At 34.4% G+C, this 26588-nt stretch overlaps 1 protein-coding gene across 3 annotated transcripts in view; it reads right to left on the bottom strand.

Annotated features, from left to right (window-relative positions):
- Positions 1-26588, bottom strand: part of LOC143252107 (Ig-like and fibronectin type-III domain-containing protein 2) — a 163909-nt gene that overhangs the window by 50192 nt on the left and 87129 nt on the right. For all 3 annotated transcript variants that reach the window (XM_076503754.1, XM_076503752.1, XM_076503753.1), the window contains exons 13-16: positions 26008-26139; positions 17392-17578; positions 9277-9489; positions 6689-6874 (exon numbers count right to left, since the gene is read on the bottom strand). In XM_076503754.1, the coding sequence (XP_076359869.1) occupies positions 6689-6874; positions 9277-9489; positions 17392-17578; positions 26008-26139 (718 nt within the window). The remainder of the gene's footprint in view (positions 1-6688; positions 6875-9276; positions 9490-17391; positions 17579-26007; positions 26140-26588) is intronic.

The following is a 26588-nucleotide window of genomic DNA, read 5'->3' as shown; positions in this document are numbered from 1 at the left end:
TGCAAACAAGCAAACTTCGTCATTAGCACCTTGCACTGCAAAGATAATTTATTCCATCATCAAACCACTATACTTTTCAACTGGGACATCCTAATTCTACAATGACCTGAGAGATACCAATTAACTAGAGGGCTGTCTAAATATTGCCTCATGAAACATTTGTGGGTGTCTAGGGGCTATACAGCCACCAATGACTTAATCTGTCACCACAACATCTTAGAAACTTCATGCACACAAAACATATGGTGTCACTGGTGTCTCTGGAAATCATCCATTTTAAAATAATGTAGAGATTGGACATAAAGTAGAGAAGAAAAGCTTTCTAGCACTTATGTGAAACCAATAGTGGATATTCACCTGTCAACAAAGTTCCAAATGATTCTTACACCACAGAGATCTACTGCGGCAACCAAATTCTGCATAAGACTGATGGATAATTAAAACTGCATACAACCAATACCAAGATACAGATAAAAGCCATAAAACAAGCTTTTCTCTGAATAGCTGCAAACAGTGAACCACAAATAAACAGCGTCAGCAACATAACACTTATAAACTCGCAAGCAGTACCGTGTAAAATTCAAAATAGGTGATTTATGGATGGATGACAGAAGCAAAATAGATATATGTTGAGGCCATTGGCTTGATTTAGGTGTCAGGCCATTGTTAAGATAGAAATTATCGATAGTGGAACGAACCAAGAGAACAGAACCAGTTTACATTAATAATTATTCATAAATTTATTAAATCACAATAATTTTACAGTGATAATATTTACACAATTATGAAGCAATACTGATACAACCCCAAAATTACCAAAAATTAACTGACCTTATCATAATCAAGAATATTTGAATGCAATATGCCTTAAAAAGTCTAATTTCACCCTCAAATACAAGTTCAGCTTTTCTTTTTACTTGTCAAACACAATACTGAAATTACTTTTATATACTATCATAAAAATCTAGAAACTTCTACACTATGCAAATGTCTGCACATGAATGTCATTACATCTTCTGTGAAAAACTAAATTCTAGTAAGTTAGCTGATGTCCAATATGCATTCCACAAAGTTTCGTCACTCTATAGATTCTTAGGCCTAAATTACGGGCATTCCAGAATACTCAAAAGCGTATCTGTCAGGATTATTTAGTGAGAATCAATCATATTAATTATGCTAAAGATACTGAAGAGGTTTATTTGATTTTTACATTCTGACTAAGTATTAAGCTCAATATTAAAAACAGTAGGATTTATATCTAACTATTACAGTACTATCATTTATTATTAATACTACTACGTGACACCTTTCCCCTTAAAGTTTTAATACAATAAAAATTTCTGATATATTTCAGAAGTTTACATAAACAAACCTTTCCAAGCAGTAAACTTGTGTTAGCTACATTTCAACCATCACTTGATAATGTATCAGCAATAACTTTGTCCTTATTCTTAATATATTTAATTTCAATAATATATTCTTGTGACTCCATCTGGACATATCATGGGCTAAGCTGTATATATTTTTTGGAACAACTATCTGAGGAGTAATGTTCTATTCATCCCCACTTAGCACATCAGGTGGTCTCAACATTCACATTAACACTTTATTATCAAGGTGATAACATACGGCAACTTCCTCTGCTTTCTCAGACAACAGTGACCTCTGACGTAGTTCACTCACTTCATGGCCTTTCTCTATTCAGCAATAAGCTTACTCTGGCTCAATGGTTCTGCTTTGAAGTCTATGTCTGGTGTAGAGAGAAACTCACACCTGAGATCATCATAATGCTAAGCATAGAAGAAGTAAACTCATCTTCATTGAGTTTACTGAAGAAGGTATCTTCTAAACCTTTATTTAAGCAACTCTTTGGTCAATGGTTTTGGTGTAATCACGAATCTCTTCAGCTGAGAACTTTTATCTCCATGTATATACACCCAGAATAAATATCCTGAAGTTATTTCCAAGGATACAGTCAAGTTCGTGATTATTATGTTGCCAACTGGGTCATTGCCTAGCAATAATGAAACACTTTCAACTTGAAAAGTAGACCAGACATACACCGTTTCAAGTCTGGAAACAATGTTTGACTTCCATTTCGGAACACAGAGGGAAACATTCATAAAAACTAATTCTACAACCCGTATAAGAAGGCTTCAGCTGAAGACTTCTCAGACAGTGGTAGAACGCCCTCCAGTAACAAAGACTGAGAGGCTTTGGTATCTCTCAAAATGTTAATGAGTTGTAAGTTGACATTGTCACCTACTATTCAGATAAAGGGCTTATATTCCTTCATAAATTCAGGCTCTAGTCTTCTCACTTCACCAGACGTTTGATATTCAAGGGCTTAGCAGAGCCTCCACCATGGTAAGGCCCATTCTTATCCTTCTTCTATGAGCAATTGGATTGAGTATCGTTTAATTTTGGTGTTCAATAAAAAAACTAATCATTTTAACTCTAATCTGGTTCAAGAAAGACCTGTATGGTAGAGTTAAGAATTACTACATTTAAATCACATCCAAAACACACATACTATACAAACAATCTTATAAAGGAGGTTAAACATAGGTCAATGAACTTTGAAAATAACAAACTATGGATATTGGTTTTCATGTAGAATCAGTGTATATTTGTACAACTCTTGGAATTCCTACATAGCACTCAGCTCAAACACTCAACTCAATCAGAAGATGGAATATCAGTATCTACTAATGACTTATATTCCACATTATTTAAAATTTGAGTGGAACATTTCTTCAGATTGATTTTAGAGTATGTAGCAGGAAGCTGGAAACAACTGTTCACTTTCTTGATTGTCTACCTATGCCATTCAACATCACCCCTACAACGAGATATGCCCCCTAGCGGCATAGTAGACTCACACTGCTAGAAACTGCGTATTGCAAACAAACAAGTTCTACATGGACTGAAAATCCACGTTCCGTAATTACTCTTATGGTACTTAATCTGCTTCTGCTCTGTTGTCAACATAAGCAAATACTTGTTGTTTCGAAATTTTGCCCATATACTGTATTAATTGTTTCAATCTAGCTTTTCCACTTATTTTACTATTGTATATTGCGTCACATACTCTAATGCCTAGTAGTAACTCAGAAGCGAAATTATTATATTGTTTCAAATTCTCTGTTCTATTCCAATTGTTTATTCCCTTTAAATAACTAGTTGTTTTCCCACTAGGCCTAACATGGCCAAGCGCGTAAGGCGTGCGACTCGTAATTCGCGGGTTCGCGCCCGCGTCGCGCTAAACATGTTCGCCCTCCCAGCCTTGGGGGCGTTATAATGTGACGGTCAATCCCACTATTCGTTGGTAAAAGAGTAGCCCAAGAGTTGGCAGTGGGTGGTGATGACTAGCTGCCTTCCCTCTAGTCTTACACTGCTAAATTAGGGACGGCTAGCACAGATAGCCCTCGAGTAGCTTTGTGCGAAATTCCAAAACAAACAAGTTTTCCCACTATCCTATTATAATTTAGTAGAATTATTACCTACATAAAGATGCTCATCTTTGCTAGTCTGTAGGTATTTTATGGTGTAAAATGGTCAATAGGCTTAATAACCAGCGAACACCAGATTAAAAAAGGAGAAAATGGTATCAAATTTGGTGTAGTTATGAAAGTTTATTTTTCTTGGGGTAGGTAAGTTTACAGTTTTGTTCTCTATGTACGTGTGTCTACTGTTCCCGATTTTATTTGATTTCTATGAAAAGTATACAAAGATGCTAAGCTGATAAGGAATAACAATTATTTTAAGTTTTTAGACTTTTTGGATTTTATTTTATAGTAATCTTCAAGGAAGTGAATTCTAACTTGGTTTTTCATATACATTGCTGGCCAAAATCGTAAGGCCAATAAACGTAAAGAAAAAATATGCATTTTGCGTTGTTAGACTCAACCACTTATTTGAGTAGAGCTTCAAAAGATGAAAATAAGAAAATGGAAAATAAAAATAAAAAACTTTTATAGCATTTAATGGGGAAAATGTGAACACTATGAAATTAGCCTAAATACTAGATTGTCACAAGTTTAAGACCATACTGAAATGAAGCGTTAATCGGTAAATACGTAACGAAATTTAGTCATCTGTGTTCAAGCATTAGCATTGTCAACATCTCCTGTGTTACACTGGGTAAAAACATGGCAAAAGCTAAAACGTTGACAGAGTTTGAACGTAGCAGAATTGTCGAGTTGCAAAAGCAAGGTCTCTCTTAACGTGTCAAATTTCTTAAAAGACCCTGAGAGATACGGAACGAGAACTTCAAGTGTTCAACACAAGAAAATTTCGCCGGCGTTTAGCAGAATGATTTGACGGGTTGTCCGGCAAAACACCAGCCGATCGTCCAACCAGATTAAGGCTCTTACGGGCGCAGAATGCAACTCAAGAACAATAAGACGGCATCTACGAGAGAAAGGCTTTAAAAACCGTAAACGTCTCCAAAGGCCACGTCTCCTTCCACACCACGAAACAGCTCGGTTTAACTTTGCTGAGAAGCAAAAAACATAGGATGTAGAAAAGTAGAAGAAGGTTTTGTTCTCTTATGAGAAAAAATTTAACCTGGATGGTCCAGATGGCTTACAACGTTACTGGCACGATAAGGATATCCCATTGGAGACATTTTCTACACGACACAGTGGAGAAGATTCTATCATGATCTGGGGTGCTTTCTCCTTCCATGGAACAATGGAGCTTCAGGTTATACAGGGGGTCAAACAGCCCCTGGCTACAATGGCATATTAGAAAGAGCATCCTTATTGACTGAAGGCCCTCGCTTGTGTGGAAATAATCTTTCAGCAGGACAACGCTGCAATCCACAATGCCCGCAGGACAAAGGACTTTTTCATGGCAAATAACGTGATTCTTTTGGACCATCCAGCGTGTTCGCCCGAACTGAACCCCACTGAAAATGTTTGGGGGTGAATGGCAAGGGAAGTCTATAGAAATGGACGTCAATTCCAAACAGTACATGATCTTCGTGAAACCATCTTCAGCACTTGGAATAACATTCCAGCCAGCCTTCTGCAAACGCATGCCAGAGCGAATGTTTGCAGTTATTCGCAATGACGGCCGTGCAACTCATTACTGAGACCGCTTGTTAGGCATTTACTACCCTGTTTATGACTTCTTTTTGATATGGTCTTAAACTTTTGACCAGCTAGTATTTAGGCTAATTTCATAGTGTTCACATTTTCGCTATTAAATGCTAAAAAGTTCTTTATTTTTATTTTCCCTTTTCTTATTTTCATCTTTCGAAGCTCTACTCGAATTGAATCTAAGAACGCAAAATGCATATTTTGTCTTTATGTTTATTGGCCTTAAGATTTTGGCAGACAGTGTATAAATATATTTGTATATATGTATGGACAAATAAGGATTATTCAAAAAGAGACTTGCAACAAGTTATACTCGAATTGTGGTGTCTTGCAACAGGTGGGAATACATAAACACAAAAGTCAGTTTTAAAAGTCTTTCACGTGCCACAAGAAACGTAGTGCAACATATTGAAGAGGTATGTCAATCTGAAAAGTGACATAAGAGACGTGTGCACAAGATACCTTCATGTTACATTTGTTTGTTTGTTTTGTGCACAAGATACTTTCATGTTACATTTTGTTTGTTTGTTTTGTACTTTCTACGCTAAGCTACACGAGGGCTATCTGCGCTAGCCGTCCCTAATTTGGCAGTGTAAGACTAGAGAGAAAAGCAGCTAGTCATCTTCACCCACCGCCAACTTTTGGGCTACTCTTTTACCAACGAATATTGGAATTGACCGTCACATAATAACGCCCCCACAGCTGAAAGTTGGAGCATATCTGGTGTGGCGGGAATTCGAATTACGAGTCGAACCCTTTAATCCACCTGGCCATGCCGGGCCTTCATGATATATCCAGGCAAAGAAGATTAATTGCAAAAAATGGTAAGAATATGGAACACTGGAGAAAGTGGTGGCACTCAACAAGTCGTATATGTAGCAAGTCTCTTATCATTTTGTGCAAAATAATAAGTGAAAAAGTTATCCAAAAGCAGTACACGATATGTAAAACAGTTTTTAATCGAAAGAATTCATGATAATTGCTGGATACTTCACCAGGAACAAGTTAGAAAACAGGAAAATGTATACGGAGGTCAAGCTTACTATCAAAACAATGTTCTGGTCACATTGTTCTAAACAGAACTACTGGAGTTGTACATAAACAAAGACGAAAGGTTACGGGTTCACAAGATAAGGCTTCCATTCGCACTTCTAGTTCAACCATTATATATCTAAGGCAAGCAGAGATGATTGAGGTGCTTCGAGCATGCCAGCATTATGCTGGAGCCTTTTACAATGAAAAACTACTTTTTAAAGCTATTTTCAATTTTTATAGTTGTCAGACAGAGCAGGACGTGGTTATTTAAGCTGCAACATAGTAGTAAAGTAAATGACTCAACACAGACACTCAATATATATATGAAAGTGAGTAAATGTGCTTTAAAACTTTCCTTCCTTTACCGTCTACTTATTGTAAATTTGTTAATTTACTTAAATTTCACCTAATTAACAATTACACGTCATTCAGTTTGTACGAACACAATTTTAAATTGCAATAAGGATATGATTTAAAGATAACCAATTTAAACAATTTCTTCTGAATGTATATGCTATTCACCCTCAACTAATATAACAGATTCTCACCTTTGTGAACTCTAGTGGTTTGAGAGGGATACCTTCTGGGGTTAACTGATATCGGATCTGATAACCAACTACATCTGGTCCTTTTCCTGGTGGTGACCATCTCAAATGGACAGTAGTAGTAGTTACAAGAGTGATGTGGACGTCTTGGGGTATCATGGGCTGGACGTCTGTGCCTTCCTCCATGCACTGAAGTATCCATTAAGAGATATAATTGCTACTCATATCAACAAATTAAATGCTAAAATAAGAATATTCATAGTCAGTTCCTCAACCCAATTGTAATAAAAAAGTGTAATAATTTGCTTTCTGTTTTTTAACTTCTTTTATCAGAATCATTGAATTCAAGTTATTAAATACAGAACAATATAGGAGTTTCTCAAAAATTGACTCTGCGCAAGCAATATGTCAAGTTTGTTAAAATAAAATACAATTTCAAATTGATTTTTTACACAAGAAATATTACTCAAATAACAGTTTTATTAGGGCTTCAGTATATAATGCCAAGAATATACATTATCTCTAAAATGTAAGGATAATTTCTTATTCTGTGTATTGTTTGTTTGTTTGTTTGCTTGTTTTGGAATTTCGCACAAAGCTACTCGAGGGCTATCTGTGCTAGCCGTCCCTAATTTAGCAGTGTAAGACTAGAGGGAAGGCAGCTAGTCATCACCACCCACCGCCAACTCTTGGGCTACTCTTTTGCCAACGAATAGTGGGATTGACCGTCACATTATACGCCCCCACGGCTGGGAGGGCGAGCATGTTTAGCGCGACTCGGGCGCGAACCCGCGACCCTCAGATTACGAGTCGCACGCCTTACGCGCTAGGCCATGCCAGGCCATATTCTGTGTAAAGTGTCAATAATCGGTTCCTTAGGAATTGAAGAGAATAAATTCCTAACCCCTCCATTGGCTTAGTAGTAAGTCTGAGAATACTATCTCTGGGAATAGTACGAATAGCGCTTATATGTATAAGGCCTGGCATGGTCAAGTGTTTTAAGGCGTTCGACACGTAATCCGAGAGTCGCGGGTTCGAATCCTGGTCGCACCAAACATGCTCGCCCTTTCAGCCGTGGGGGCGTTATAATGTGACAGTCAATCCCGCTATTCGTTGGTAAAAGAATAGCCCAAGAGTTGGCGGTGGGTGGTGATGACTAGCTGCCTTCCCTCTAGTCTTACACTATTAAATTAGAGACGGCTAGTGCAGATAGCCCTCGAGTAGCTTTGCGCGAAATTCAGAATAACGAAAATAATGTATGTACAAATAGTCATTGTAAAGTAAGTCACAAAGTTTGGTTGGGTTAACTGATTCTCAGGTTAAGTGCTGTCTGTCGTACATAATACAGTCTACATTAATTCACAGTAAAACCCTTTATTTATAGAGAATTACAAAGTGAGAGAGCTTGGCTAGACATGCAGGTAATATATTAATAATATAATTTTTATAGTCGCTATATCACTAAAATTTGTAACAGTGATGGGCTGTAGCACCCCCGGTTCTAACTGATGTCTCTTTTACTATTACCCAAAACTAACAATACATATTTGTACTGTTACCCAAGACTAACAATACATATTTTAAACAAAGTGACGGTAAAGCGAATTGTTAAATACTAGTTGTGGGAAGCAACCTTGCATTATAAGTTGGAAACTTAATAAAAAGTATAATAAAACAATCTAAGCGTAACAGTGTTATTGGTATAGCTGGTATATAACTGGGTAACTGAAAAAGGCAGAGCTACAACATTAAATATAATTAAAAAGATACAGATCATTTAAAAAACTTAAATCGCTAACTATGACACAGTTTCATTAACTTCAGAGAATTCCCTTGGAAGAAATAAATCTTTAAAAAAAACACCAAACATATAGTATCGCCTGAAGTTAAAATGTATTGTAATAACGGCTGGTATGGGTATTAGAATAGTCTGGCATGGCTAGGTGGGTAAAGGCGTTCGACTCGTAATCCGAGGGTCGCGAGTTCGACTCCCCGTCGCACCAACCATGCTCGCCCTTTCAGCCATGGGGGCATTATAATGTTACGGTCAATCGTTGATAAAAGAGTAGCCCAAGAGTTAGTGGTGGGTGGTGATGACTATCTTCCCTCTAGTCTTACATTGCTAAATTATGGACGGCTAGCACAGATAGCCCTCGTGTAGCTTGCGCGAAAATTCAAAAACAAACAAACGTACTGCTATAATTATCCCTATAGTTCAAAGCACTCGAGGATATTAATAGTGAGACAAAGGTTAAAACCTACAACTAATCAAATCTGTTCACAGAAAGTCTGTATAGCTCTTTCATAAACTACTGAAAAAATAGTCCATAAATTGACGGAAAGTAAATTACGTATTTCCAGTTATTTAATGAAATGTTAAAAATTTCACTTTTAAAACAATTATTATTCATTCTAACATATCATTGCACACTACCATGGTAACTTTATAAAGGAATTTCAGGCTTTTTTGTTTTGGGGTGTGAGGTGTATTTCTCACGCTGGTGAAAGACAAAATGACAAAAGGTTTTAAATGCATGTTTTATTCTAAAACGCCTACGTAGACAGCATGTATAAAGTATAACCTTAATTACCTGAAGTATCTTTCCTAGATCAGCTTGACACTTCCGGAGTTTATTCTCTGAGCTAATTTCGATCTTTCCAGCACACAAACCTAAACAACTGCTGGTAACACCTCGCCGCTGACAGCATGATACGTGATCCCGGCCACCAGCAGTACATCGAATTACCGTGCCAACTTCATCCAAACAAGGTAATGTCAGTTTATAAAGGTTTGACAAAGTTACCTGATGAAAACCACCACTAGGTTTATTTACAAAATTAACGTATTATATCTACAAACATATTAACAATAAGTCATTTTTCGCAGAGTTGTGAAATAAGAAAACTATTTTAAGCAATAAACGACCTTAATAAAGTTAACAGTAAAACGAAAATACACACAAACATCGAGTAAATAGAAAAGTAAATACTATATGTAAGTCTAGAACTTATGACATAGTACTGAAAGTACAGACCACAAAATACATTAGTAAGATAAATTACTTATAAACCTGTGAAATTATAGAAATTTTAAATATTACATCAACAATACTGTTTTAGAATTCACAGTTTTACATCTGCAATGAACAAATTGGTTTGTTTAATTAAAATGAGTATAAAATTTGAGGTTTCTAAACACTTAGATGTATGAAAATGATAATTTCTTACAATAGAAAATACAGCGTGAGCCATTAAGATTTCTCCTCTCACCGAACAAAGAAAACTGGAAGTAAGCTGGATTTTATGATCACTACATAATATTACAAACACAAACATAAAAGTCTTTGTAAAAACTCACATCAAATGAAACACAATTAGTATCCCTAACACTTGTATCTCTCTCCATGTATTTACATAATCAGCTCTTCGTGAAGCTTTATGTGTAAAAAAGCTGTCTTGCACATGAAGTTCTTCGTTTTTAACAGTGTTGTGGTACAAAAGTGTCTTGCACATGAAGTTCTTCGTTTTTAACAGTGTTACGGTACAAAAGCTGTCTTGCTCAGAAAGTTATTTTCTATTTTAACAGTGTTATGGTACAAAAGCTATCTTGCTCAGAAAGTTATTTTCTATTTTAATAGTGTTATGGTACAAAAGCTGTCTTGCTCAGAAAGTTATTTTCTATTTTAATAGTGTTATGGTACAAAAGCTGTCTTGCTCAGAAAGTTATTTTCTATTTTAATAGTGTTATGGTACAAAAGCTGTCTTGCTCAGAAAGTTATTTTCTATTTTAATAGTGTTATGGTACAAAAGATGTCTTGCTCAGAAAGTTATTTTCTATTTTAATAGTGTTATGGTACAAAAGCTGTCTTGCTCAGAAAGTTATTTTCTATTTTAATAGTGTTATGGTACAAAAGCTGTCTTGCTCAGAAAGTTATTTTCTATTTTAATAGTGTTATGGTACAAAAGCTGTCTTGCTCAGAAAGTTATTTTCTATTTTAATAGTGTTATGGTACAAAAGCTGTCTTGCTCAGAAAGTTATTTTCTATTTTAATAGTGTTATGGTACAAAAGATGTCTTGCTCAGAAAGTTATTTTCTATTTTAATAGTGTTATGGTACAAAAGCTGTCTTGCTCAGAAAGTTATTTTCTATTTTAATAGTGTTACGGTACAAAAGCTGTCTTGCTCAGAAAGTTATTTTCTATTTTAATAGTGTTATGGTACAAAAGCTGTCTTGCTCAGAAAGTTATTTTCTATTTTAATAGTGTTATGGTACAAAAGCTGTCTTGCTCAGAAAGTTATTTTCTATTTTAATAGTGTTACGGTACAAAAGCTGTCTTGCTCAGAAAGTTATTTTCTATTTTAATAGTGTTATGGTACAAAAGCTGTCTTGCTCAGAAAGTTATTTTCTATTTTAATAGTGTTATGGTACAAAAGCTGTCTTGCTCAGAAAGTTATTTTCTATTTTAATAGTGTTATGGTACAAAAGCTGTCTTGCTCAGAAAGTTATTTTCTATTTTAAAAGTGTTACGGTACAAAAGCTGTCTTGCTCAGAAAGTTATTTTCTATTTTAATAGTGTTATGGTACAAAAGCTGTCTTGCTCAGAAAGTTATTTTCTATTTTAATAGTGTTATGGTACAAAAGCTGTCTTGCTCAGAAAGTTATTTTCTATTTTAATAGTGTTATGGTACAAAAGCTATCTTGCTCAGAAAGTTATTTTCTATTTTGATAGTGTTATGTACAAAATAAAATGAGAATTCTTCAAGCAATAATTAATTTTATGTTTTGATATCAGTGACATTTGTTTTCGTGTATAAAAACACATTTCTTGTAAAATGCTACAACATACTCGAACTTTATGTTCTTCTCTGTAATTTTCTTTAATCTCAAGTAGTTTAGGGTTAGCCGGTAATTTTATAAGCCTAAGAAATTGTACACCCGGGTGGCCTGTCGGCCCAGTCAACAACAGCACAGGACGAACATTCCAATCCCACCAAACACGCTCGTCCTGTCAGCAGTAGGGGCGTTATATAGTTCGGTCGATGCCACTATTCGTTGGTAAAAGTGTAACCCAAGAGTTGGCGGTGGGTGTTAATGACTATCTGCCTTCCCTCTGGTCTTACGCTGCTAAATTAATGACGGCTAGCGCTGATAACCCTAGTGTAGCTTTGCGCGAAATTCAAAACAAACCGTTCAGACCTAAACAGAACAAGATACCACGCTCATACATTGAAGGAACGTGTTTTGAATAATAAATATTTTCCTCCAATTTCACTTTGGACTGCAAGGTTTGGTATCAATGTCCTTAGTTTAGTAACCATTATACAGGGTGTTCGGAAAGTCACTGTGCTGTTTTGTAATCATATGTTGTTATATTTCAGATTTTGATCCCAGTATGGTTTTAACAACTGAAGGACGTGTGTGGCTCGTCGAACACGTATTCACTTTCAACATTGATTATAATTGTCATTAATACTTACCTCCTGTATTCTATATTCAAACATGTATGTTAATAAATATATAAGTACACAGTTACTTTCTGAACACCCTGTATGATATTTCACACAAAACATTACTTAAACATGATTATATTAAATATTTCTATTATTTTCACCAAAGACAAATCAAATAATGCATTATGCTTCTACGTCAAAAATGTTATTGTCAATTTTACGCTTCGTGAAAAGAACTGTTTGTTTGTTTTTGAAATTCGCACAAAGCTACTCTAGGGCTATCTGTGCTAGCCGTTCCTAATTTAGCAGTGTAAGACTAGAAGCAAGGCAGCTAGTCATCACCACCCACCGCCAACTCTTGGGCTACTCTTTACCAACGAATAGTGGGATTGACCGTCACATTATAACGCCCCCAAGGCTGGGAGGGCGAGCATGTTTGGCGCGACTCGGGCACGAACCCGCGACCCTCAGATTACGAAGCGCACGCCTTAACGCGCTAGGCCATGCCAGGCCCTCGTGAAAAGAAATCTGCAATATAACCATTAAAGAAGTCCACTGTGTAAAAACAAATAAAGAAGTAAACACAATGCCACAATATTATTCACATCTGAATTAAATGTTAAAACATAACTTGAATAATTACCCGGTTTTTAGAGTTTTAGTTAAAAACTATAAGTTACATTAAGACAGCAGTCGCTAAAACCTTTATACTGAGATTTTTCTGAACTGTTATTAAAGAAAATTTCTTAACTTATTGTATAACTTGTATTAATAAGCAAACTAAAACTCAGCCTTCGAGCCCTAAATATCATAAATATCTGCTTGCATTTCATTGTTTAAGGTGGTAATTCTTACTACGATAAATTGATTATAAAATTAAAACGTAATGAACTTGAGATATTTGACCTTTACTGACATGACAAAAGTAACAGAGCGTACTGAACACGGTGTTGTGAGTAAACTAGCGAGGCCTGGCATGGCCAGGTAGTTAAGGCTCTCGAATCGTAGTCTGAGGATTGCGGGATCGAATCCCCGTCCCACTAAACGTGCAGGCCCTTTCAACCGTAGGAGAGTTATAATGTTTTGGTCAATCCCACTATTCGTTAGTAAAAAGTAGCCCAAGAGTTGGCGGTGGGTGGTGGTGACTAGCTGCCTTCCATCTAATTTTAACTGCAAAATTAGGGAAGGCTAGCGCAGACAGCCCTCGTGTAGCTTTGCGCGAAATTCAAAAGCAACTAAACCAGCGTTGTTCGAGATAACTTTTGACTTAATAAAATATAGCTGCCCGACCAGTTGAGTTATAAAATACATATTATTACACTCGTTCAGTTAGTCAAAAATGTGATGAATTGGGGTTGAATACAGAAATTATAATTGTGGTGTGCACTCACTTTACTGACAGTTATCTTTCTTCCACTACATGAACAGATAAATCTGGAGTTATGGACAGTTTTTAATATATTTTTGTTTGTTGTCAAGTGCAAGGCTACATAATGAGCTGGTTATGCTGTGCTGACCATAAATTTGAAAGTCCGTTTTTCATGTATCATAAAATTAAAATACAGAAACAAAGCAAGTTATGCAGTGATTTGTTTCAGTCAAAACAAGAATTTGGCTACTCAGTTACATGAGTACCAGAGCACAATTTATAAAAATCTGCATAAGCAGGTCGAAACGTAATCTGGAAGCTATTATATCACAGAATTATTATTACCTACCTTAAGCTTCAACTAAAAATTCTATTTTGGATCTGTTGCACAAAACAAGTGTGTGATTAATTAAATATTTATATGTCTAGTCTGGGTGGTGTTCACTAACTGTATTCCTTCTAGTCTGTCGCTGTTAAAGTAGGAACGGCTATCGGAAATAACCCTGTTGTTACGTTGCGCAAAATTCAAACCGAACGTAAAATAAAGTTACGTAACATTTTACGCATATCTGCCAACTCTGAAAGAAGTTGCATGTATTATTGAAGAAAACGCATGTTGTATGTGTATTTGTAACTAAAACATGGATACCAAAGAAATGATTTGTTCAATACAATTGAAACACTTAAAATATGTTCGGTGCTCAGATAAAGATAAGCATAGTTTTTGTTTCAAATTAATAAAGAAAACTGATGTTCCACTGACGACTGAATGTTGTATTTATCAACAAGAAATTAGGTACTAAAATAAGACTGGATATAGTGCATATATATTATTATATTAAAAAACAGATAACATGGCATCGGGCAAACTAAAGCATATGTTAAGTGGTGAACTAAGAATCCGAGTGTTGTATCCGTCAAACGCAAAAGTGCTATATTAAATATATAAATGTTGTATCTATCAGAATAAAAATAAATTATTGTTAAACTCAGAATCTAAATGTTGTGTTTGTGGAACTGAACAAACTAGGTGACATATTAACAATCTAAATGTTAGATTTGTCAAACCTAAAAAGGAAGTTAAATTCTGAACTATGAATTTGAACGTTGAGTCTGTGAAACTAAACAAAACTTTGTACTCTATTAAGAATCTGAATATTGTATGTCTAGAAGATTAAAACTATCGATGTTCAACTTAACATCTGAACGTTACCTGCATATTTTCAGTTAAGAATTTAATAATATAAATAAATAATCAAAATTAATGGGTTTTTAAATAGGACCTGTAGCCTGCGACACATGTAAGATGGACGACATGGAAATAAAGATACTGTTTATTTAATTTCTTCTTATAAGTAAAGTATAGGTTTAAGTAAATGGATATTCTTACTACAATATGGACCAGCATGGCCAGGTGGTTAAGGCACTCGCCTCGTAACCTGAGGCTCGCGGGTTCGAATACCTATCGCACCAAACATGGTCGTCCTTTCAGCAGTGTGGGCGGTACATAGTTACGGTCGATCGAACTATGCGTTGGTAAAAGTGTAGCCCAAGAGTTGGCAGTGGATGGTGACGAATAGCTGTCTTCCCTCTAGTTTTACACTGCTAAATTAGGGATGACTAGCGCAGATAGCCCTCTTGTAGCTTTGCACGAAGCTAAAGAACAAATCTTTCACTGTTACAATATAATAAATAACATTCAACTACAGAAGTATTCTTTCCACTTTACAATGGTAAAATAACGAAGCTGCTGAGAGTCGGCTATTTTCGTATCAGAATGCGATTTTAGAAGGTTTATTTTATATTTAGGAACACTAGCACATGTTTCCACGAACAAGCACAAGTTTCCTTTGTATTTGCTCGAAAGCTTTCTTATAGAATTAATCTCTGGATATTAGTGTATGATCCACGTGTGCTAGGAACGGTGTAATTAGGTGATCTTTTCATAAAAACATTGTTTCGTATTTCTAGAATATCAAACATTAGTATCAGTATATATATATATATCAAACATTAGTATCAGTATATATATATATATCAAACATTAGTATCAGTATATATATATATATCAAACATTAGTATCAATGTATATATATTAAACATTAGTATCAGTATATAAATATATCAAACATTAGTATCAGTATATATATATATATACATATATATATATATACCAAACATTAGTATCAGTATATATATATATACCAAACATTAGTATCAGTATATATATATATATCAAACATTAGTATCAGTATATGTATATATACGCTGTACTATCAGGTTGTCATGGAACAGCTGTAATTACTAATACAATATATCTATATGATTCATATAACAGAGTATACATTATAGCTACGTGTTATATATAACTCGAGTAAATATATTATTTTTTACATTGGAAAAAAAAGACCGTATATTAAAGCATTACATTATCTGAAGCTTTCAATGGTTCATTTTGTTATTTTTGGTACTTGGAAATACAGAAGGCCTGTAAAAGCATGTAGAAAACATCACCCACATCTAACTCTCTTTTTTAGAATAATGGCATTTGACTATAACTCTTATTAGCGCATCCATGACCCAAAAATGTTGAGCGCATTTAGTGGCAACGGGTCGCGAATATTCACATTGACGGTATGTGTGCCGAAAAAAGTCAGAATTAATTTCTTAAAACTGTCATTTTTGTCCTATAATGTTTTATAATAATCAAAATTACAACTTCTGTGAGATAATAATTTATATTCATCAAATCCGTAGTCTTTATTATATAATGTTTGTTTGTTTTGAATTTCGTGCAAAGCTACACGAAGGCTATCTGCGCTAGCCGTCCCTAATTTAGCAGTGTGAGATTAGAGGGAAGGCAGCTAGTCATCACCACCTAACCCCAACTCTTGGGCTACTCTTTTACTAACGAATAGTGAGATTGATCGTCACGCTATAACGCCCCCACGGCTGGAAAGGCGAACATGTTTGGTGTGACAGGGATTCGAACCCACGACCTTCAAATTACGAGTTAACCGTCCTAACAACCTGGCCATGTCGGGTCCATCATATAGTGTTGTTTGTTAAGTAACCTTGCAATCATCGTTGTATAATGTTTGTATTACATAAACTTGTAGTTTCGTATATAATGTTTAATAATTAAATAAGACTAATAAGAGAAAATTTTGTGTTAATAATAAAGATTCAAAGAGCAGAGTTGTTTAATGCTCAGTTTGGCTCATCCTGTTATATCACAGTAAAGAAACGAATGATACTGCGCATTATGAGAAAGGAATATCTCTATGCAGAGAACTAAAACGTTCCCGATAAGGAAAGAATTGTGTACAGTATTAATAATGGATTAACAACGTCTTTATTAAATATTACTATAAATTAGAACTGTCCTCAAAGTAGTAAGACCATTGAGAATCTAGATATGTTTTAAATATTAATATATATTATATAATAATAAAGAGCAGTATACCTTCATTCAAACTTGGTGAGATTCACGCTCATTTTTGTGAAAGCTACAATATTTTTGAATTTAAAAAGACGGACGTGAAATTTGAAATAATAACCACATAGAGAACGGTAAAATTATCCTTACTGAAGTAGCTACGTTAAGATAAACAGTCCAAAACAGTGATCAAAAATGTGATGCCACATAAGACTTTGCAGTATCAGCAGATTCGACGCACACAAAAATATAATCATTTTAGTTCGTATCAAAAATGTACAGGTTACGTTTAGTCCACTTGATATATTTGACACGTTGAAAAGCAGATCAGTTTTGTTACAGTTATATCACTAAAAACAATAATAACAAAAATGTGATGTTATTTTTGTATGTTTAGAAATAAAGGCAGAATATTATATAGAAACAACACTGTAATTAAACTTTTACCTCGTAAGTACACAATGGTAAACATGCTTGTTTTACACTGCTACGAACACAACAATCTGTTTCGTTATATCCCGTAACTTGATTTCTCTGTACCTCTGCTGGCTGTTGTGAAGAAGTTGTAAACAGAAGACGAGAAGAAGATTCACTTGTTCCATAAGAATTCTCAGCCACCAAATAAACTTCGTACCTGGAGATATTACGGATTAAAAATATGCATTAATGGAACTGCTGGATTTCACCAGCAGGCCAAACAATCTTACAGCATATTATGTCGGTAACTAATTACCAATAATGCCTTCAAGGTTAACTTTTATTTATAATATATCAATTACGTTGTCGTCTCAACCTATTTTAAATATAAGTAACACATATAAGTAAAGTCTTAACTTCCTAAACTGTACCCATAGTTAATGTTAATTTGCAAGAAGAAGTCAAGTATATTTTAAAGCGGATGGTTTTTAAAATAATGTTGATGGACTGCTTGCTTTTCATGTACATTCCAAGGATATTTGAGTACTATTTTACTGTGTAGTAAACTTGACACCACTGACTGTCCTTGTTCTTCATCGTAAGTCCTGGATATCAGAATATAAAACATAACAAAAAAACACATTTTTTTAAATTCTTATCATGATAACTAGAGAAGATGAATAATTAGTACTTAATCCCACCAGACAGCGAAACATATGTGTCGACCCCAGCAAATAATTCCATGACGTGGAACCAGAGGGCGCGTTTCCAGTGACGACATGTAAAGGAAAGTTGTATCTCAAAACTGGTATGGGTATTAACACGTTCTCCGCTTATCAATAAGTGTTAATACCTATACCAGCCGTTCTGAGATACATTTTTATTTCAAGCGGGTTTCTCGTCATCAAGAAAAGGAAAGTTGTCATACTGCCAGAGAGTGTATTGCTAGGATTACGAAATGGCTTCAGAGGGTGTGCAGATAGTTTACAAGTGAACGACTGGTGGGTGATAGCGTATTTTCATCTTTAAGACTCCTACGAAAAGTGGGGCCTAATAGGCCCCAGAGCAACTTGAAAGGTTATTAATATTAGGCTAAGAATTTTGTATTTAAATGAAATTGCCATTTCATTTAATGAAATGAAATCAAATTTTGTATTTTGAAAAGAATTTTGTATTTAAATGAAATTGCCATTTCATTATAGAGAAACGTTTGTGTGTCAAATAATGGTTGTTGACATATTCGTGATTAATGAACAAAGTTCAGTAAAAAGAGTCTAACGGAGTGTAAAATAAAAAATAATTGTACACTGACTGAAATGTACAAGACTGGTATGAAATTTAATTCAATCTTAGCAATCCAATGGCTTATAATACATAAAAATTTTAGTTTGTGTTAGTCCTAAATACCTGAGGTTACAGAGTTGTCAGCGTGTCACAGAAAGTTGCGCCTCAGATAATTTCGAAGAACATAACACAAACTCTAAAACCGGCAGTACTGTTATTTGTATATCTTTAAACAATTACACCTTCTGTGTGTAGATGTCGGCGATTTTTATTTGTAAAATTATATTTAAATAACAAATACGTGAGTTCCAGGTCAAAGCAGAAAGTAGTAACCTAGAAACAGAAAATAATTTATGTGTCATCAAATATAGACAATTTTATGTACATGTAGCTCTCTGTAAAATGTAAAAATAGATAAATTTATTTTATTGGCTATCGATTCAGTGACATAAAAATTTGTTCTTCATTTTCAGTGTTATGGTGTGCATACAGTTTGTTTTAATTGTAAAGTAAATATGATAGGTTATAAAATGTGAAAGAAAAATATGTATTTTCTGGAGATAACATCTTTTATTGTAAGAAGCAACGTACTAAAGTATTTTGTCAAGAACGTTTTTATTATTATCAAAGTTATTATATTTCTTAAAATTACGAAAAGTAAAACATATTTACATATTTGCCATAAATTTTGGACAAAGTTGTCTACAGAACGTTTCATGGATAGGAACTAATAAACTTACCTGTGATTAAACACAGAATGAAAACTAAATTCATTTACTTTTTTTCAATCCATGTCTTAAATATAACCAGACACATTCATCACGATTTAATATGTTAATATAACCGGACACATTCATCACGATTTAATATGTTAATATAACCGGACACATTCACCACGATTTAATATGTTAATATAACCAGACACATTCATCACAATTTAATAAGATAATATAAAAGGACACATTTATCACGATTTAATATGTTAATATAACCAGATACATTCATCACGATTTAATATGTTAATATAACCGGACACATTCACCACGATTTAATATGTTAATATAACCAGATACATTCATCACGATTTAATATGTTAATATAACCGAACACATTCACCACGATTTAATATGTTAATATAACCAGACACATTCATCACGATTTAATATGTTAATATAACCAGACGCATTCATTTTCAGTGTTTCAATGAGTTTCATGCTGGAATCACAGAAGATGTCAACCTGGAGTTTCAGAAAAAGATATTGGTGATTTAAATAAACATTTTTAGAGAGATTTTCGGATCTCGACAGAATCGAAAGTGACATTCTCCTTTTTCAGAATCCTTTTGATTGTGTCATTAATGACGTGCCAGTGGAACTTCAGCTGGAGGTCATCGATTTGCAAGGAAATGACTTGTTGAAAGCAAAACACAGAGAGGGACAACTTATTGAATTTTACAGCTGCATACCTGAAGATGATTTTCCAAAGCTGAAGCAGTTCGCATCTGGTATGGTATCAATGTTCGGAACATCTTATGTCTGTGAACAAGCATTTTCAAAAATGAAGTATGTGAAGTCGGTACATCGATCAAGGTTGAATGATGAACATTTGAAAGCAATTCTGATGATTGGATGCAGCAATTCAAAACCGAACATTGAAGATATTTTGAAAGCTAAACGCCAATTTCATAAATCTCACTAACTTGTTTGCGGCTTAGTGAAAATCAGATATGTACTCACTATGCGTGATGTGACAATTGCTTTTGCTAATGCCACCTTCTTTGATAATATTTTGATAAACTAAAATGTTGGTTGTATTTCTGTTTGTTTTTTATTATATGTGTGTATTGCATGCTACTCCCACATGGCTAATGTAGCATCCTAAACTTAGTGTTAAGTCTTTTACAGAGAGCTTTCGTTCTAACTTATGAGTATTGAATATAATGATCATGTGGCCCGTGCTTCTCATTCCCCAAGTAATCTGGCCCCCTGTGAAAAAAGTTTGGTGACCCCTGGTATAGATAATATATGTGCACAATATGCTATAGTTGTTGTCTTATTGAAATATTGGATTTTATGTAGGACCTATACTGGAATATACACATTGATGGCATGTTTAAAACAATTTGACCTTTAGTAATACAATGCATATATAGGACTTTATTAAAACCATCGCCTGGCAACACCATGTAAAACGTATGTATGTGAAAGTTGTGAAATATAAGATGAGGAAAGGCAAAATCTGTTTGCAGCCCTAAGGGACAGTAGTAATGCAGTCCACTTTTTTAAGACTCATGTAACACACTTGATAAAAAACATAAACATATGGAACCTTCGTAACACAATCCACCCAGTAACACCACCCAATTTTGTAAACACATATGTAATGTATAAATTAAAACTACAAATAACTTGAAACAAGTTGAAATCTGTATGCAGTTCTATAAATGTATAATAACACCATTCACCTCTGTACAACACACACAGTACACTTATAAAACCATCAGCCTATAATAATACTATCAACCAACAGAAACTCTATCGACATTTTAAAAATTATTGGAAAGGAAAAGTGTAAAGTAAAATGTATGAAACAAAATATTTTGTTAAGAACAATAAAAATATTAGTTTTATGGGTTGAAGAATAGAGTATTTAAACTATGAGGTCAAACTAGTAAAACAGTTAGGACGTTTAAAGATACCGAAATATATGATTAGATATAAAAATGATAACTGTGATCAGTACATTAATTGTGATTGTAACATTCTCAAACTCTAGAAATACCAAAAAATGTATCGTGCAAGTTAAATATATAAGCATAAACATTACAACTAATGAATTAGTGAAACGATTTATACATAAACTGATAAATAATTATACAATTATACAAGGTAAATTGGGTAAAATATTATATTTAGTAGATGATCCTAAGAACTGTGCTAAGATTGTTTTTAGTAGCACTATTCATCTATTGAAACACCATTTACCTTTGTATCACATAGGTGTGCATAAAATATAAACAGAAGGTCGTTTCACTTATGAAACAAAACTGTAAACACAACGTTATGCACATTAGATTACATTACTAATTTAAGATTTTGTGACCATAAAGTTTATAACACATTCTCAAGCACTGGTGGTTCACTCAAGAACTATTTATATACCCATGGCTCTTGTAACACATCCTCTGGCAGTATGAAACTCCCTCCTGTCATGGCACGCCTTTAGCAATGTGTCATGCGGGTTCCACTTAGTGGAACAATGACGTCATCATTCTTCTACATGTTATGGAATCCACACAAGTATGTCGTGTTTTGACAGTGTGTTATCCAATTGCGAGGATAACTACTGATATTTGTAAACTTTCTTTAACTGGCATATCCATAGGCAGTAATCTTTATGAATTATGAGAACAATATGATGAAAGTTGGACCTTTTTATCATGTTAAGTTCTCAGGAAATTTATTTAACAGGTTTTGTGTCATATAATGATATTGTTAAGAGAAATCTATTTACGTTGTCAAGTTTGATGTATCTCACATCGACTCAGAATTATCAGGCTCAGTTTCATCTGACTTACTTTGTGCATTCAGATATAAAAATTTTAAAATTTCCAAACTTTTGTGCAGGTGTTCTGAATGTCTTACGACATTCTTGATAACGTAATATTGATACGTTGTAAACATACACTAATCATTTTACTCATGTAAAAAATTAATATACCGACAGCCAAACACCCTTGGTATTTTAGACCTGTGTCTGATCGCCCTTAGGAGAGACAAGCCTATTTGAAGTGATGTCACAGATACGTGTATATCTGTTATAACATTTTAGGTTTATCAAGAATTTCTTTAAACTGGCTGAAGCTATGAAAATCTACTCATGATTTCATAGATTGAAGTGTATATATTTTAATGGCTATTTACATGACGTCATTTTTTTGAACAATGGCAGTAATGATCGCTTTTTACAAAATGACATGTTTTGCTCTAAAAAGTAAGGTTTACCATAGAGGAATTTTCATAGTCTCATTGACTTATTTAACTCAAAATCTTTACTTCATTGGTGAAAATAGGTCATTCAGAAATCTTCTATCAGACTTTATCAGACTATCAGTACCTCTTCCTCATGGCAGATCTGTTTAAAAGCTGTTACAACATTCTAGTAGCTGTTTTGATGGCTTTCATTTGTATAACAAAAAGTACCCGATTGGACAGCGGTAAGTTTACGAACTCACAACACTAAAATCCAAGAGTCGATTCCACACGGAGAATACAACAGATAGCCCAATGTGGCTTTGCTCTAAAACAAACAAACAAACAAGCACATCATAAGGTACTGGTGCTTTGCTTGTTTGATATATGTTATTTCTGTATGGCTTCCTTAATTTAACTTCCTAGGCTAGTAAGTGTAAGTTGTGTTTTGTAAGATCTGTTGGGGATGCTCTAATCAAAAGTTCTATGAAACGTTCGGCTCTTCTTTGCACCAGTAAATACCTCATTTGAAATATTTACATTGTTACAATCAATCTGGAGATTTATCTTCACAACTTAAATAATTCACACATGAATACAATCTATAGTGTGAAGGCTGAGAAAGTTATTTTCTCTTATAAGGTGAAACTGTGTTAATATTAATATACCATAAAACTACAGATTTGGAATAAAGTTGTGCAATGGTGCATAATATTACAAGCTGAACAATAGTAAGCATTTAACTCCAGCATAATATATTTTTAATGTTATATTTTTTCAAGGAAACACTTTAATCCATGTAAATAATCTTGAAGCTGTGAACGAAACAAAACAAACAAAACCTTTGTTAACTTGGAGTTATATAATACGTGAGTTATGTTACTTTATATTCTAGTAACCAATACATCCTTTAAACCAGGGGTTCTCAACCTTTTCTGACTTGCGACACACTACGACAATCTGAAAATTTTCGCGACATACCTGGAAATCCCTAACGATTTTTTTAGGTACACGTTATACGGCAAGCGTTAAAAGCCTTAGAATGAAAATCACAGCCAAAGCAAGCGATAATAATGTCATTGTGCATCATGTTTAGATACACGTAACACAGAAGAGCTAACTTAAAAAGCTTTAGAACGAAAATCACGACCAAAGCAAGCGATATTAATGTCATCTGCACATTAACAATAGTATCGCTTGTTTTGGCCGTGAGTGTCGTTCTAAGGCTTTTTAACGATTTTGTGGTATAGCAGAAAAATCAAAACTTTGTATTTTTATATATGTTTTCAATGTGACGCTTTTGCCTACTTCCGACAGCAAATCAAATTGAAGCGAGGCTCTAACGTAGACAAACAAGCTCGCATTTCATGATCAACTGTAAGAAGCATCTCTTTCTCTCTTTCTGGCTTTAATTTCAGTCAATGCTGAAAATCCAATTTCGCAAAACCACGAAGATGCAAATGAAAGCAGAACTTCAACTGCTTTTGAACTGATTGCAGGATATGAATTTTTAATGGAGATCCAAAACTCATCCAAGCTCTTTTCGAGAAACAATGACTGATAAAATTTGTCGTTTCGTAAATCAATGAGCTGTTCTTCCTTCTCAGTTGTAAGATTTGTTGTCTCGTTGATTCCGAATGGATAGGTGACCCAGTTATATTCGTCGACAGCAACTGACGGGAAGTAATGTTTTAGTGCGGACTGTAGGTCGCTTAATGTGTTCAAAATTTGAGGGACAATTTTCTTCTTTGACGGACATTCATTAACAGAAGGAAAACAATCAAGAACTCCTTTAGAGATCTTGTTCTTCCACAGCGTCACCTTTTCATCGAAGGCCAGAACTTGGGCTTTTCTACTAACGTCAGTAGATTCATCAACTTGAAGAGACCATATCAGAGACAATTCATCTTCAGGCGCTTCGAAGTGTTCGCAAACTTGATCTTTCAAATCCAACGACAAGTCTACAATTCTGCGCGAAATTTTGTCATTGGACAGTGGAACTTGCTTAACCTTTTTGGCGGAATACGTTCCAAGTATAGTTTCAATGATGATTGCTAACGCTGGCGCAATGACTGATTCGGCCTCCGTATGCACTTTCTTGCGTTTTGCCAACAACTGAGCAACCTTATAACTTGCAATCAATTCTTTTTCGGGCAGCTTCATGTAGTTCACAAGCTTCCTTATCGTTCATGTTGTTGAGGCGCGAGATTCTCGAAGTATTCTTTTGGTTTACCCTTCACAGCTGAATGTTTTGTTTCCAAGTATCTCTTCAGTTTGCTAGGAACAAGCGCCTCGTTTGATAAAGCTGCATTTCAGAGTAGGCAGAATGGTAATTGAGAATGTTTCAATTCCAAAGCGATAAAACCGTATTCGATGTATTCGTTTTTTTACTTTCGTTTGATTCCTTGCTTTTGATTCAACACATTTTCCTTTGCAGCCCCAGACTTACTTAAATATTTTTCCATGGATAAATGATAGAGCTAATTCATACACAATAAGCACGAAGTTCTGCAGTTGATATAAAATTCCTACCTACAGCGTAGTAACTGTAGCTCACCGCAGAATGAGAACTTGTTCCAGAAAGCAGTTTGATTGTTTGATGCATCATTTATGACGTACGAAGCGCTTGTTGTGCCACAATTAAACTAACAGTCGAACCGTTGCAGTCGAGAATGAAACTTGAGTATGAACTTCTCAGTGCTCTCAAATGTTTTGAAAGGTTTCAGAGTGTCTCTATAGTAGCTTTCATTAACTGATGTGTTCGACTTGCTTGTAAAATCCCAAGAAAGTTGAATGTGTTTCAAAAAACATCACGGCACACCTGCCAATCTCTCGCCGCACACAGGTTGAGAATCACTGCTTTAAACACTAACAGACTTTAAAGGCATGCTTGTGTTGGCAGTGATTTTTTGTACTGTTTTATAAAGACGTCACATAAGTTATGCCTTCAGTTATGTGCATGTAACATAGTCTTCTCTGTACTTCCATATTTACTTTTAGACGGTTTTAATTCTACGCAGACGGTTTTGTGACACAAAGGAAGGAACATAAAAAAGTTCAATAAACCTGGTAAAACCCTCTGTTGGTATATACTAATAAAATATAAGCTATTTAAACTAATTCAGATATTAAAAACTAAACTGTAAATCTACACATAAGTTTCCTTATTAGGATATTTTTATTGCACAATATAAATATAATTCTTTTTATATTGAAGCTTTTTTTGGAGTGATCAAATAAACACAAAACTCTGTTTTTGAAGTTTTTGAGCTTGCACACATTTTACACAAAGTTTCATCATAAGAAAATACCTTTCGTATAAATATGTACTGTAACCTTAAACTAAATTTATAATACTTCCAAGCTATAGATCAGAATATTTTTTCATTACCTTGTGCTGGGTTTCAAACCATCAAAAAGGAATGGTGACTTGACGTTCACTCTAAAAGAGTACGCCGGAACCCCATCTGCTCTGGCTTCTCGCCAATGGAGAATATATTGCTTCACAGTATGGCTTAGATAACTGAACATATATATATATATTTACTAGGACTAACTTTTATATATTTCTTACCCTAAACATATAAAATGAAATAAGTTAGCAAAACCAAAGTACATCTAATATTATTCTGTTATTGGATACTTAATAATGATAAAAGTTATTCATAAATAATAGAAAACTATACAAACTGATGTTCATCACTTGTCAGTCATAAGTTTTAACCATAAATGAATGATTCCTACTTTACTTTATTAATTCTTTTAATTATTATATCTTATTTTCGAAAAGTAATCACTGACTTTGAAAAGTAGATTGATAATTTAATCAATTGTGTGTAATATAAACCCGGTTACAGAACTCCCCAATTTTTTACAGACTCATGTATATAAACAAAGTGAGGTTTTCTTTTTCAAGGAGAACTGTATAGTCATCGAATTTCTGGAATTAGCAGGTCTTTGTACTTCAGAGGA

This window comes from Tachypleus tridentatus, chromosome 6 (assembly GCF_004210375.1).
Source record: "Tachypleus tridentatus isolate NWPU-2018 chromosome 6, ASM421037v1, whole genome shotgun sequence".
NCBI lineage: Eukaryota > Metazoa > Arthropoda > Merostomata > Xiphosura > Limulidae > Tachypleus > Tachypleus tridentatus.
This window is presented reverse-complemented; position numbering and strand designations above follow the sequence as displayed.